Source organism: Lissotriton vulgaris, chromosome 1_2 (genome assembly GCF_964263255.1).
Source record: "Lissotriton vulgaris chromosome 1_2, aLisVul1.2, whole genome shotgun sequence".
Lineage (NCBI taxonomy): Eukaryota > Metazoa > Chordata > Amphibia > Caudata > Salamandridae > Lissotriton > Lissotriton vulgaris.
The window spans coordinates 206,112,641-206,128,356 of record NC_141686.1 but is presented as its reverse complement, the minus strand read 5'-3'; the positions used below and the strand labels follow the sequence as shown (position 1 = coordinate 206,128,356).

The following is a 15,716-nucleotide window of genomic DNA, read 5'->3' as shown; positions in this document are numbered from 1 at the left end:
GTGCCTCACCTCCTTTAGCCCTCTTCCTCCAAATGCTATTGGTTCCCAGCATCTTTATTAGTGTTGCCAGTATCACGAACACACAGTATAAGCCTAAAGTCCTACTATCACCTCACATTACCCTCTAAAACACACTTACCCATCCCACATCATTCCAAAAATGAAATAAACTCAAATATTAGGCACCCTGACTTGTTGTTTGATCACCATCGGCAGCTGCCCTCCCCTTACTCATCACTATTGTAAAAGACACACCTTCTGAAGCCCAAGAAAACCAACACCGCTGCCCCAACTCTCACCAGCCCTCCCCAACACACAGATGTCTGAGAACTGTGTTATTACAGTTTTAAACTATTTGTCATTGGGAATCTGCAGACAACCATGACAGACAGGGGATAGCAGACAGGGGATAGCAGATGGCCTACTCCATCTTCTTCTCCCTCCAGGAGATCTTTGAAGCCCTGAAAATAGGACATAGGATGGACAACTATCTTTCACTATTCCCCAAATTAGTTCTCACTGGGGCCGATTCACAGAACTAATCTGAGATAAAACCTTAATGTACTATTTTTTGTATTCATAGAAGGCATTTAGTAGTAGTAAAGTTAGGACTCCTAACTTTACTAATACTAAACTGAGACAAAATCCTAACTTTACGACTTTTGGTATTCACAAAAGGCATTTAGTAGTGGTAAAGTTAGGAGTCCTAACTTTACTACTACTAAATGCCTTCTATGAATACCAAAAGTAGTAAGTTCAGGATTTTATCGCAGATTAGTTCTGTGAATCGGCCCCTGGGTACCTAAGTGCATTAAAGGATAAACCAGGGGTTCATATTGATCCCTTGAACACATCAAGAAAATGCAAAACAATTTCTATTTTTCACAGTAGTGACATAGAAACATTAGGGAACTATAATTGTACTCTGGTATCTGGTTATTCACTTCAATAGCTCAAAAAAGCAATGCATATCAAATGAACACATTTTAATTGATGGGTTAAAATTGAAATTCTTTCACTATTTACATACAAATGGTTTTATGTAGCAAAGTATGATGCAAGTATATGTCTGGGAATAAGAAGGTCTGGAATGAATGCATATAGTTACAATTTTTCTTCAGAAACAGGCTTTCCTAATGCCTGTTATGAGGGCTTCTTTCATCTCCTGGTTTCGTAAACTATAAATAAGTGGGTTCAACATTGGAATAATCACCATATATAATACTGAGACCACTCTGTCTTTGACCAGTAAATGGTTTGTGTTGGGCATCCCATACATGAAAACAAGTGTTCCGAAGAATAGGGTGACACAGACAAAGTGGGAGGAACAAGTGCTAAAGGCCCTCCATCTCCCTACTGAGGAAGTTATCTTTAAAATTGCTGAAATAATGCAAGCATATGAGACAAGAGTGAAACTGAGGGATGCAACTATAAGGCCACCTGCCACTAAACTCAACACAATCTCATTCAAGGTGGTATCAGAACATGCAAGCTTCACAACTGGAGGGATATCACAGCAGAAATGAGCAATCTGATTGGATTTGCAGAAGGGCAGAGTGAATGTAAAAACAGCTTGTGTCATTGCATTGAGGATGGCAATTACAAATATCTTAATAAGAAGATAAATACAGGCTTTGTTGCTCATGATGACAGGATATAGCAACGGATTACAAATAGCTGTGTATCGATCATATGCCATGACTGCCAGGAGGAACACCTCTGTGCTCCCAATGGTAAATAAAAAAAACATTTGTGCTACACATCCAGGGAATGAAATTATCTTCTTTGTTGATAAGAAATTCCTTAGCATAATTGGGACAGTTACTGACGATAAGCATATGTCTACAAAGGACAAACAACAGAGTAAGAAGTACATAGGGGTGTGGAGGCAATGCTTTATCCATACCAGCGTTATAATCCCTGTATTGGATACAAGGGTTACAATGTAGACCAGGAGGAAGAATAGGAAGAGTGGAAGCTGCAATGATGGGTCATCAGTAAGTCCCAAAAGAACAAACTCTGTTACCCAGGTCCCGTTGCTTGTTTCCATTGCTCCAGATTACAATGTCTAGCTTGAAAGAAGGAAACAGGAAGGAGCAAGACTAGGAAGAGCGGAAGCCTCAATGATCTGTAAATCCCAAAAGCACAAACTCTGTCACCCAGGTCCAGTTGCTTGCTTTCATTTGTGCAGATTACAATTTTTACCTGGAAACAATGAAACATGAATGAGAGGTGAGTTACTATGTATATTTTCCAAAGCAATATCTTTCAATTAGGAATTTAGAGACAACATTCAATGTGGTTTAATGAAAGCAAGTCACTATTTAGAAACATCTAACATTTAGTACTGAACAGATTGGTAGTGTTCCCTGATAGGGCAAAAACGCACATCAAGAAAAGGAGAACAATGAACATATGTCTTACAGAAGTAAGCATGATTAATTTAGTTATTGTGCATTTGAGAGGGATGCTCAAGAAGCAGCAAACAACTACTACCTATAGGTGCTATTAGCACGATATACCATAACATGCATATCAATATTCAAACAAAGAACTATGACAGCACACCCATTACAATGTATATCATTCTAACGTGATATTGGAAAAAAATGTTCACAATCTGACTCAAAATAATGCCACATTATGAATGGTATACAGAGCATTAAGATAGTCCACTAACGTCATCCATTGATATCTCTTCTATTGATTTCTTATAGATTCCCAGCACACGGTTTAGCCAACACGTGTTTAGTCTGTACTCAGACTTTTTCAAGGCTGGAAGAACAAATTATACACAATAAGGACATGTGTACAAACAATAGTCTTTTGGATAAAATACATAATACAAAAAATATAAAACCTCTCACAACATCTAGTTCTTACAGGCCCATGGTAATCTGAATACAAAAACTAACAAGAGCCTGTACAGTACAATACAGAATGAATTATTTCAGTATATTAGCACAACAATAGAGACTTGTCTAATGACATTAAATTAAAAAAAGAGGTCTAAGAAACCGTTAAGAAGTGTTATAAGTATGTGGTCGATGACGAAAGAGGAAGAGGAGTGTATATATGATCTGATTCTATGGTGCAGACAAGAAAAAGATAGATTGTACCAGCAACCAAAGTGTAGTATACATACAACGGAAGGAACACATAGTGCCAGCATATAGACAAGTGTCCTTAGAAAAGAACAGGAATATTATTTTGAGTCAGATTGTGAACAGTTTTTTCATATATCATGTTGGAGTGATATACATTATAATGGGTGTGCTGTACTTGCTCTTTGTTCACAGTTCACAATTCACAAATGTGCACAGCAATCCACAAGAATGTATGCAATCCATTGTTAGTCAGCTTCCTCTGAAAAAAATGTGCTGTTTATCAGCTGACAAAGACTGGTCATCAGATCTACAATCTTTTCACACTCACAATTAACTGTTGCTGATTAGACTACCACTACAGATTGCCTGTTTAACGTGTATGGTTTGATTCCAGCGCAGCTCACTCTGTGAGCAGCGGTATGATGTGGTATGATGGAGAAAGACTGCTGATGAGTGTTATCTGGAAAAAATTAGTTATTTTGTGGAGGGAACACTGCCACGGTTAAAGCAGAGCAGTCATGCAAGGAGTGCTTTCAGCAACATCTAAAACTTTGAGAAGGTGGTGCCGTCTGATAAAATTACAGGGGCATATTACGAAGCAATAGCGATAATTATCGCTATTGCTTGGTTAGAGACAAAAATGTATCGCCGATCTGCGGCGATTTTTACAGCAAAAAAACGTTGGTAATAGGAGATAGCGATGTTAGCGACTGTTTCCAGTCGCTAACATCTTGGCACGCCCACTTTGCATGTCATTAGTGATAAATTTCTCTGACATGCAAAGTGGGGCACAAGATGGTCGCTATCTCCTACCAGCTGTCGCTAACTGGTGTTAGCGACAGCTAGGTAATAGGGAGATAATTTTATCTCCGCTTTCTTGGCTTTTAAAGCCAAAAAAGCGGAGATAAACCCCCTTGATAATATGCCCCTTCACTGAGTAGTTGATAGTTAATTCTTAATATTCAGTTAATCTGAAACATTAGGACTTAATTGAATTACACTATCATGTGTTGACAGTGATTTGTCCCCTTGAAGATCATTTCATTTTGTATAAACTTTGAACAAATTGTTTTTTAATGAATAGTGTGAAGTTGTATTTTTTCAGTTGGTATTTCATGTTATATATTCCCCTTTTTTATTTGGATTCATAGTTGTGATCTATTAAATTCAACTTCAAGTGTGCGCCCCCTTCCTAAATTATTAGGGTGGATTTCTATTGCCATTCCAGCAAGGGCACAGTCATGGGGTTATATAGAGCTGTATATGCCTTTACTGTTTTTCCTTACTACAATGATCCAATCAGCAACTTTTCTACTATTAAGGAACACCAATTCACCCACAAAAGACATATACAATAGACTCAAAGCCATGTTCATTCTGTAAAGGAAGACACAAACTGCAAAGCATTTGGATTATCTCATTGTAAAATACAGTTCCATTAAGTCAATAGATCTGTCTGGGACTATCATGTCATCATGAGCAAACAAAAACCAACAGTTCAGGCTGACTGTGACGTAGCGAATCAGCTAGGATGTTGGGAAGACCAGCAAACAGTACCTTTGAAATTCTGGGTGTTGAGCACCCTGCAATGAGCTGTAAAGAGGGGGCGTTCATCCCGGAGCTCGGTGGAGGAGTTGTCATGCAGTGAAAGTCACACAGATCGCAGTTCAAACTCTGTGAGGTTGAAGTCAGGAGCGCCGGCAGGCGTTGGGGCTGTGGTGCGAAGTGGAGCGGTTCGGCATGCGTTGTTCTCAGGTCTCAGTGCAGGCTGCGGCTCACTGACGTTGTTAGTGATACCAGGCTGAGGTGCGAAGTGGGATGGAGCTGGTAGCAGTGCTGGCAGGTTGCAGTTCAAGCGGTGATGTGCTTTAGTTGATGGCTCCAGCGCCAGTGGGCCAATGCTTCAAGTGATGGTCCCAGGCCAGGGTGCAGGCAGAGGCGTCGTGGTCAGTTTTGAGCTTCGATGAAGGGGAGGCTTTGATGTGAAGCTAGGTGATGCAAAGTGTAGCACCCTCAGGTAACATTACCAGCAGCAACTTGGTGGCGGCATAAGGTGGCGTTGTTATTGAGTCCATGGTTGCGGTGTGTAATGGTGCTCTCTGCGGTGTCACCAGGTCATAGAGCTGACAGTGGTGCCATTGACTGAGTCAGGATGCTTCTTCTTCAGCACAAAAAACAGTTCATAGTGCTGATAGCAGATGATCTTGAAGTCTGCTGTTTCTGAGGCTTCTTGAACAGGGGGCAATCTCTACCTCAAGCCCTTGCAGACATCCAGGAAAATTAGATGCAGAAAGGCCATTCCAGTCCTTTCCCTGTCCAAGAAAGAAGCAGCAACTGCAGGCCAAGTCAATAAAGCAACACACAGCAAATGGGCAGCACACCGGCTCTTCCTGCTCTACATCTTGGAAGGTTCCTTAGTACAAAAGAGTTCGATGAAGTCTTTGAGGTCCCTGAGACAGGTAGCAAGATCTACATCAAGCCCTAGGAGAGAACTCTAACAGCAGGATGATAACATTACAATCCAGTACTTTCCCTGCCCAAGACAGAAGCAGCAAGCAGTTCGGATGGCTACGGAGTACCACGCCTCCGTGTAGCCTCCCATGACCCGTGACCTGGGACCCCGCCCCTGGAATGGTGGCAGAGAAACACTAGCTAACGGACTGGGACTGCTGCTGCATGGGGCGCTTGAACTTATCCGTGAAGCTGTCGCTGACTCAAATACACACCTTCTATGGCTTCCACGGCTTGCTTGTGGCTTGTTGCTTGTGGCTTGCTTGCGGTTCCCGACAAATGTTATTCCGCAAGGGCAGGAGTGTTTGAGGATGCAAAGAAACTGCTGAAGAAGCTGCTGATGCAGGGAGGGCGCATGGAAGGTGATAGTCCCTTGAATTTCTGCCAGTGCTGGAGCTGAGGTGGGGGCTCTGAGTCTATTAAGCTTTGAAGAGGGCGCAGGGGCAGCAGAGTCAACTTTTTACCTATTAGACTCAAGAAGAAGTTACAAGAAGCTGCTGTTGCTGCTGCAGTGGCTGGATAAGGAGTCTAGGAACATATATACACTGTGAGTAACGGCTGGCAGAAATATAACATATAAAAGAAAAACTGAGAGGAGGGAAAGTGGTTTTTCATGTTAAATTAAAGGGCATAATGGGCAAGCCTCAGAAGGAGGGAGAAGAGTCTATAAAGCCTAGTAAAGCTGAATCGGCTGCCGGCCAGAAAACAAAGACCCGCTTTGACTTAGCCAGGAAGGCTTCACGAAAAAGCAGCTAAAGATAAGGATAAGAATAAAGATAACAATAGGGAAGAGAACTCGGCTGAGAACACCACGCTTGAGTCCTCTGAAGATGACCTACCCCTGTCTTCTATCTCGCTGCAAGTTACAGAGCTGAATAAGGCAGCTGTAGATATGGAAAACATTTTAAATATAACTGTGCAATCCGTATTAGAAGCAGAAGTGCTAACTTCTACCTTGGTATCTGTTTCAGAAACACCATCTCAGGTTGGAGAGGGGAAAAATAAGAGTGGTATTGGAGGAAAAGAGATGAAGGATTACCCACTCTTGGCAAAGAAAACCACTCCAAAGTCTCTCCCCTCAAAATCCCCTATAGCCCCAATTCCTGCTGCCACGCCAGCTAACATTGCACTGTCCGAAGACTCAGGTCTGACAAAAATGACTAAGACACATTGCCATGAACAGGGACCTGAACCTCTGCTCTCATCTCTACCGCAATCTCCCCTAATTTTCACAAATGATATGGTAGATAAGGGGGATTCTGTGTAAGATTCTTCTCAAATACCGAGTTTACAAAGCGGAGTATTTGGGGTAGAAGGAGTAGAGGGAGAAGACGTGCAGCTGAGTCCTAATGAGAGAAACATGAGTAACAACGTAGATTTATTGGCAGAAAAAGTCAGCCTCCCGGGATCTGAGACGAGATATCCGTGAAATGCTGAATTTGATCCTTGATGAGATCCGGGAAATAAAGAATAATCAGAAAGTGGAGATAGCTGCCTTACATTCAAGGATGGACAAATTTGAGGAGTCAATTCTGGCACTCCCTAGTAGATTACAGGAGGCAGAGGCAAGGATCTCTGCCCTCGAAGATCAAAAGAACCTGGTCACGGGGGACTAGGGAGGCAGCCAAGAAGAAAAACTCTTTTTAAAACATGCTGGAGGAGCTCGAAAGCCACTCTAGAAGATCAAAGCTAAGGATTGTAGGGGTTCCGGAAGGAACAGAAGGCTCTGACACTATTCAATGGGTCAATTCTTTTATTCAGCAAACAGTTCTACCTGAATTTGAGGGGGATTTGACTATAACAAGGGCTCATTGGGTCCCGGCACAGCGCTTTGCAAATTCAACATTTCCAAGAACTATTTTATTGAATTTTGCTGATTATAGGATTAAGGAGAGGATTCTTTCTAGAGCCTATCAACAACGACAGTTTTCGGTGTCAGAAACAACAAAATGTAGGATCTTTTCTGACATGACAGCAGCAGCTGCAAGAAGGAGAAAAGAATTTGTTAAAATGTTACATCTATTTAAAGCAAATGGCGCCCAAGCCTCGATAGCATAGCAATCTAAGTTGAAGGTCTTGGTCAAGGGAAAGTTTTTCTAGTTTACTGACTTAGAAGAGGCACAATCTCTTCTTAAGAAGATTTCTACAGGGGCCAGGCCCTGAAAAATTAAGCCATGGTTTGCAATGCTTTATTCTTTCTGAGTTGTTCTTTTTCTTGTGTTCTCTTTCTTTCTTTCTTTGCCCTTTTGGGGGGGGTAAAAGAGGAGCGTTGTCTAGCGTCAATCGATAAATAATAGTAAGAATGGGGTGGCCCCAGATTAACGGGTAACTCAGGCTGGAGCAAGAGGACACCCAGAACAGAAGAAGTGGGAGGAATGTGGACAGCGTGGAAGGGAAGGGAGTTTCCACATCCCCGGGTAAGGTGGGGGAGGGGGGTAAATGCTGTAAAAAAAGAGCGTGTGCAATAGGTATAGCATTTTTTCAATTTTTAATGGTAGGTACTTAACAAGAAAAATACCTTTTTTAGGTGAAATTTAATACATGCAATATCCTGTCAATAAATGCTAATGGAATGTTAAATAAACAGAAGTACGGGGCTCTTTTGAAATGGGTAATAACCCTTAAATACAAGGTGGTCTATTTTCAGGAGACACATTTAAAGTCTAATGCCCCTAAGTTGTTTATCCCGAGATACTTCCCAGAGAGGAGTCGCTATTTACTTTTCGAGGGATCTGCCCTGGGAATTTTTACAGGTTCAAAGAGATTCCAAGGGGAGGTGGTTATGGGTTGTAGTAAATTGCAAGGGAAAGTAGAACATTTTGTGAACTATTACGGCCCCATCCTTGATGACATTTCTGGGTTGACAGAAATTTATGAAGTTTTAAGGGGAGCCCCAGGGCAGATTATTCTAGGAGGGGACTTTAACTATATTCAAGATTTGATAAGGGACACTTCTAATAAGAAAAAGAAGCAGTTAAAACCTAAAACAAAATGTTTTTTTGAAGCATTCTTACTTGAATATCAATTACGTGATCCCTGGCTCTGCAGGAACGTAGAAAAAGAATCTTTTACATGCAATTCCCACCGGTTTTGGACTGCATCTTGAATAGATTTCTTTTTGATATCTAGATCTCTTCAGACACACAAAATCTCAGATTGGATGCAATCCATTTCTGACCACGGCAGAATCGAACATAAGCTAGTATTCAGAGGGGTGGATGGGGAGCGTCCCAGGTGGCAGCTGGATCGTACCCTGCTCCAAAATCAGGACTGAGTTTCAGGATTCAGAGAGTGGATTACAGAATTCTTTGAAATTAATGATAATACAGCTGAACCCTTTTCAGTATGGGGCGGATTTAAAGCAGCAGCACACGGCCAGATTATCGCGTATAATAGTGCTCAGGCGAATGAAAGAAAGCTAAAAATATCTATGCTACAGTCAGCCACAGAGAAGGAATATGCCCTACAGTTCCAACAGCACTCGAATTAATTAGAGCAGGCCAAAGCACTTTTACGGGATTTTTTTATTGTGGAGAGATAAATAGCTCGAAAGCCTTCCAGCAAAAGGTCTACGAAGACAGCCAGTTGGTGTGGGAAATTACTGGCTAACTCTACGAGAAAGAGGCAGGAGTCATCAAAGATAGTGAAAATCCGAGACCCTCAGAGTGGACTGGAGGAGGTAGATGGTGACAAGATCTCAAGGATCTTTCTGGACCATTTCGAAAATATTTACTATACAGAATACCAGGTAGAGGAAGAAAGGATCCAGGAATATTTTGCAAATATAGAGATCCACAGAAACTCAGAAAATCGGGTTAACCAAATCGGGCTCGAAATAAGTACTTCTGAAAAACAAGAATGTATAAAGGCAACATCAGGGGCAAAGGCTTGCGGACAGGATGGGTACGCAATTGAATTCTACAAGTTTTTTTTAAAAGAACTAGTAACACCCTTGAAAAGGCTATTTAATTATATTAGATTAGGTGGGCATGTCCCCGTGGATTTTAAAGAATCCACAATTATATGTTTTGTTAAAAAGGATAAAAACCAAGACGACGTGAATTCATACAGGCCAATTAGCTTATTAAATTTGGATTATAAAATACTCATGAAAATATGGGCGGAAAAATTTGTACTTGCAGCCCAGAAAGTAATCAACCAAGATCAGACTGGGTTTATTGCAGGACGCTATATGGCAGCAAACACCGTGTTCCTAATGAAGGCATTGGACTATTTTAATATTAAATCGATTCCATCTTGTATTTTAATGGTTGACGCAGAAAAGGCATTTGACTTGGTCAACTGGGCAGCACTGTTTTATTCTCTCGGCCAATTTGGATTCCCGGTCCTAATTATTGAGATGTTACATAATATCTATGAGGGAGCATCGGCTCAAGTAATAATTAATGCAAAACAGGCCGGGACGATTAAGGTGAATCGGGGAACAAGGCAGGGTTGCCCGTTGTCCCCTTTGCTCTTCACTTTCTTTATTGAGCCTCTAGTGGTAAAGATTTGGGATAATATGGCTATTCAGCCCCCATCATCGATATGTCAAAGCTAAAGCTGTTTGCCGATGATATTTTCCTTTATTTAACACCTAAAAAAGAAAATATTAAGAACCTAATGAGAGAGCTCAAGGACTATGAAAAGATAGGGGGCTATAAAATAAATGCCAAAAAAACGATTTACATTTTCTTCCTATTTATTTGCAGGCCCAAGCTGAAAGAAGCGACCCAATTAGATACCTGTGTATCTTCGTGACTTGCGAATATGATAAGCTTTTTGTCCTGAATTATACTAGAATGAAAAACAAAATTGGGAACCTTCTAGACCAATGGCTTTTACTTCCTCTATCAGTTATAGGCAGGGTATCATTGATCAAAATGACAGTGCTGCCTCTGCTTACATTTCTGTTCAGCAATGTTCCCATTAAAATTAATTTAGGTTTCTTTAAAGAGCTGGAAACAATGCTGAGAGGATTTAGCTGGGGCAATAAAGCTTTGAGAGTCAAACTGCCAGTGGTACAACTCTCAGTAGATCAAGGAGGTTTGGCTCTACCTCATTTAAAGACCTACTATGAAGCTGCATTTTTTTATATAGTGGCAGGATCACTGAGGGTTAATCAGACAATAGTAGACTTTTTTCTTGAAAAGATGCTAGAAGAGGCAGGTTCTCAAATTCCAATTTTTTTGAAAACTGCAAAGCTTTCAAAGAGGTCAAGATACAAGACGCTAAGAGAATATGCATCAAGACTGTCGCTCCTTTTTAAAAAACATGGTTCCGATGGCTCCCATTATTTAAGTTTAATTGAATGTATTCAAATAGGTCTCCAAGTAAGTTTGAACTACATAAAAAATTGGGAACTTTGCGGGCTCCACGAGTTGAGACACCTGGTAGTCCAAAATAGGTAATTAGCTGGCAGGAGGTGTTAGCTAGAACGAATAATCCCAGGCGACCGACTTTTTTTGAATATATACAGATTGTCTATTTCATCAGAAAAGAGATAAGTGGTCTGCTTAATTCTCCTAATGTCTTGTTAACATCCCTTTACGGAGGAAAAAATAAAGTTATAGGACATTGGTACAAGATGCTTCATTGCTCTGGACAAACCGTACTGGTAGACAGATATTTGGAGAAAATAAGCCTCTCGACTCAGTGTACTTTCTCTTCTAAGGATTGGGAGGTTCTGTGTCAGCTGGGAAATAAATCTCTACGCGCAGCCAATTATAAGAGGATGTTCTTTCTATCTTACTGGTTAGCGTATTATACACCAGAGGCTCTGGAGATGATGTACCCTGAAGTTGAGAACAAGTGTTTTAGATGTATGGCTAGTGGTCAAGGAGGATGGCACCATATTTTCTTCGCTTGTCCGCAGCTAGAATCTTTTTTGCGGATATCGACAGGCCATTGGGAAAACATTTCTGCCAGTGGTAGAAGTGGCCCTGTTCGGTATATGCAAGGATAGGAGTAGGTTTAATAAAGCTGAAGAACTATTTATATTTATATCTTGTGCTGTTGCTCGATCTTTAATACTTCAAAACTGGAAATCCAGGGAGATCCCATCACAATTAAAATGGTTTAACAAAATGAGGAGAACCTGTATTTTTGTAAAAGCCTATGCTGGCAGAGTGGGAGCCATCGGGAGATTTGAAAAGAATTGGAAATATTTTGGGAATCTAGAACAATTGAAGGGAGGATGATTCGAAAAGAAAATCGAGATTAGATAATACAGGTTTTTTCATTATTAACAGCCGTTTCTTCCATGAATGCAACAGGTTTTTTTAGGACATTTGCACTTTATTAACATCTTTTGCTGATTTGCACTAGCACTTTTAAGATTGCACTTTATTGTACATTTTGCACTTTGCAGTAGCACTTTATTGCAGTTTTGCACTTTGCAGTTGCAGTTTATAAATTGTGGATTTTGCACATAATTTCTTGAAAGCTCTAATGATGATATTGGCTATTTTTTTATCTCGATGAATCTCGCTCCCTTTTATCTTCTTTTTTATCTCTTGTTTGATATCCAAAGGTTTTTTAGAAATGTATTGAAATGTAATGATATTGATAATGTTTTGTACCATTGGCTACGTATTGCTCTGTTCAATACATTTTTTTTTAAAGAAGCAGCAAGCACCAGGCCAACACAGCAAAGCATGCAGCAAAGTGGCATTTCGTCCTGAGAGCAATTCAAGCCATTCTTCCTGGCAGGTTCCATAGTTCAGCAGTAATCTAAAGTTCTGGTGTTTTAGGTCCAATATTCATACTACTTTTTCCATTCATGTCCCTCTTGCTCAGTGGAAACAAGTTCTGTCCTCCGTAGTCCAGCTTCACTACAGAAGATGAGACAGCATTGTACAGAGCAGATACCGCCTATTCAGGTGCTAGTGAAAACTCCTCCCACCACTCAAAATGCAGATGGATCTTTTCTGCCTGCCTATGAGTCACCCAGGACAGGCAGGACACACCTCAACCTCCCCTTGTGACAGTCTAGATTGAAGGTACATCCTCAGTGCCTGTCACTCCAAGCCTAACAGTGATCACTCAAACAGGCAGAGGCACACAGAATGGTCAGACAAGAAAATGCCCACTTTCTGAAAGTGTCATTTTCAAACACACAATTTAAAAATCACCTTTACCAATCAGAGAGCCTACACTCCAAATCTCGAGCTGTTGCCAATTGAAATTAAAAATGTTACAAGGCAGCTCGAATATTAGTCTATAGGAGAGCTAGTCCTTGTAATATTGAAAAATAAATTATACAGTATTTCACTATCAGGAAATGTAATACACACCAGTACATGTACTCCCTTTCACATACAGTGTACCCTGCCCACAGGGGTACCTCAAGCCTACCTTAGGGGTGCCTTATATATAAGAAAAATTAAGTTTAGGGCCTGGCAAGTGGGTACCTTTGCCAGGTAAACATGGCAGTTATAAACTGATCATGCAGACACAAAAGTGGCAAGTTGGAGACACATTTGAAAGGCTACTTGTGTAGGTTGTACAACCAGTGTTGCAGGCCCACTAGTAACATTGGATTTACAGGCCATGGCCTCACCAGGGTCTCACCAGGGTCTGTCATTGATTATCCTGACCTCAGAGCTAACAAACCCTGACCCACTGGGGACTGTCCCTCCTTGCTACTTTTTCTGGACTTCTGTACCCACCAACCTGAAGTGGTATTGCCAGACATTAGAACTAGAGGAATGCTGTGGACAGCCCCCCACCTCAGTTCTTCTGACACTAGGGGAACCCCACAGTGGATGACCTCACAGTACAGACTAGGCCCTTCTCCTGGTGTACCCCCTCTCTGGAGTCATCCAGGTTCTGGGACTGGGTATTGGGCAACCTGGGCCTGTACCCACCCCTACCTCTCCTCCTCCGAGAAGGGACCTGGGACCTTCTACCCATTCCCTAAACCTATCTGCGCTACAGTGAACCTCCTCCACCTCCCTGGGTTGGGGAAAACCTGAGCCACTTCCTGCAGGATCACCCCCAGATGCTTCTTTCTTCAGACCATTTGGAATCCACCAAAATGTCTGCTTCCAGTGCAGACTCCATGGGATCAGAGAACTAACACTCCAGGGGGTGTCGGCATAGCTCTCGAAAACAGGGACTGAACATATGCTCTCCAGCACCCAAATTGCACAGTCCATCGCATATATTAACCAAATGACCCTTCACCCAGCCATCCAATGCTTTGCAAAGGTACCCCACATCACCTATGCAAGACTGGTGAGACAATGTCCGACTATTTCTGTCACTCAACCCATACTCTTCCGGGTGGTCTTCATACTTACTGGCCAGAGATTCTACCTTGGGGAACCGCTCTCCCTGTCCCCTTCTTCCAGAATCAGTAGAGCATCCCTCCTACTACTTGGAATATGGCCCATGTGACAGTTCCTCAATCTACCAGAGGCAGCATGAACACCACTTAAGCTACCTCTTAATCCTGAAACCCCATGGATCAATGTCAACACCCTCCTTGAAGTAGGGCACCAAGTCTCTGGGGAATGTGTTTGTGTGTGTGTGTGTGTGCGTATGTATGTCTCCCTCTTTAGTACTGGGCATAATACTTTTGCTGCTACCATCTAAGCTTGACCTATCTTGCCAGGCTTCCCAGTCCAGCTCCTGCTCTCTCACTTTGAGCTCATAAGCTAAAATGATTTCCCTTTCTATCAGCTCCATTTGCTTTTTCAAGTGCTCCAACTCGAGCTTCCTGGCTCACTGCCTATTCTACCACTCATATGGAGACACACCTGGAGAGGGTCACCTGCTGCCTGACCCGGAAGGTTCCTCCCCCTCCCTAATAGCTCCTAAAACCTCAGAACTTGTTTCCTTTCAATTGGCTCCTCTGCCTCCACACTAGGATTCTCAGAATGCCCACTGGAGTTCCTGGGCGCTTCCTAGGCCCTCAGCGCCTTTTGTAGCTCCTCCTTTTTGCAATATTATATTAGTGTCAAATTCAAACACAAGTCTTATCCTCACCACTGACAACCAGTGTTAGAAATGGGGGTCTCTAGTTGCCAGAGATATGCGCCTTGTCCAAATAGGGACCCTTCATTCTAGTCAGGTAAGGGGATTACACCTATAAAATAATCTCTGCTTGTTTAGCAGTCAGGCAGTGTATAAAGCATTTGCACATAACACACAGTAATACAATGTAAACACTACAAAAGGACACCACACCAGCTTTTGGTGCCCTGCAGGAAGACGACTAATCTTGTATTCAGGTCCTTAATCAGTTTTGAGATCATGTGTGCATGATAGTGCGTAATAGTAAGCAACCAAGTGGAGCTTTCGTAGCCCACCTGCTTTTGTGTATTTTATGTACGTATGTATACTGTCATGTTTCTTCTGCATTGCTCATTGTAGTTTTCCCTATGTCAGCCTGGCTGTGCATGTTGTAGGTCTCAATATTTTTGTCCAAATTACTATATAAACATGCTTCTTTTGTGCCACATTGTATTTCACACGGTTCCTGCATATGTTTTCACATTCTGTTTGTTTCTGGGGATTTAGTTTGAGCACCACTGACAAAGTCAAACAACAATGTTCCTTCTTATTCGTTCTGCTACGATATATATATAATATTTTGGCTAATACATTCATCTTGATGATGTTGCCTCTCCCAATTATAGAAAGTTGAAGTTTCCCCCACCTATCTAGAGATTGTTGAATTTGTTGTATTATCTTACTCCAGTTAGCTTCCACTATCTCCTGTGTATGAGATTTTATTGTTATTCCTAGATATGTCACTTCTGAGATTACCCTATTGTCATTAAATTGAAGACTATCTGTACCTAATACCTGCGTTTTTGCAGCTTTAAGTTTGTAGCCAGAACTGTATCCAAAGTCAGTAGCTGAATGCTTAATCTCTATAATTGCCTGCCTGGGATCTGTAGTAATAATAGCTATATCATCCGCGTATGCAAAGATTGAAAAAGGTATATTGGATACAATAAATGATTTGATATGTGGAGATTCCTGCAATTTAATTAAAAAAGGATTAATAAATAACGCAAAAATGAGTGGAGAACAGGGGCATCCTTGGCGAGTACCTCTTGTGATAATTATCCTATCAGATTGTTGCCC

At 41.5% G+C, this 15,716-nt stretch overlaps 1 protein-coding gene across 1 annotated transcript; it reads right to left on the bottom strand.

Moving 5' to 3' along the window:
* Positions 1–1,117: 1,117 nt before the first annotated feature.
* Positions 1,118–2,050, bottom strand: LOC147734967 (olfactory receptor 5G3-like). The gene has a single exon (XM_086952540.1). It carries the CDS (start codon positions 2,048–2,050, stop codon positions 1,118–1,120), a length of 933 nt encoding a protein of 310 aa, XP_086808666.1.
* Between the last annotated feature and the right edge of the window lie 13,666 nt (positions 2,051–15,716).

Coding starts and splice junctions, on each gene's coding strand:
- LOC147734967 (XM_086952540.1), bottom strand. CDS start 2,050: ATGGAAACAAGCAACGGGACCTGGGTAACAGAGTTTGTTCTTTTGGGA.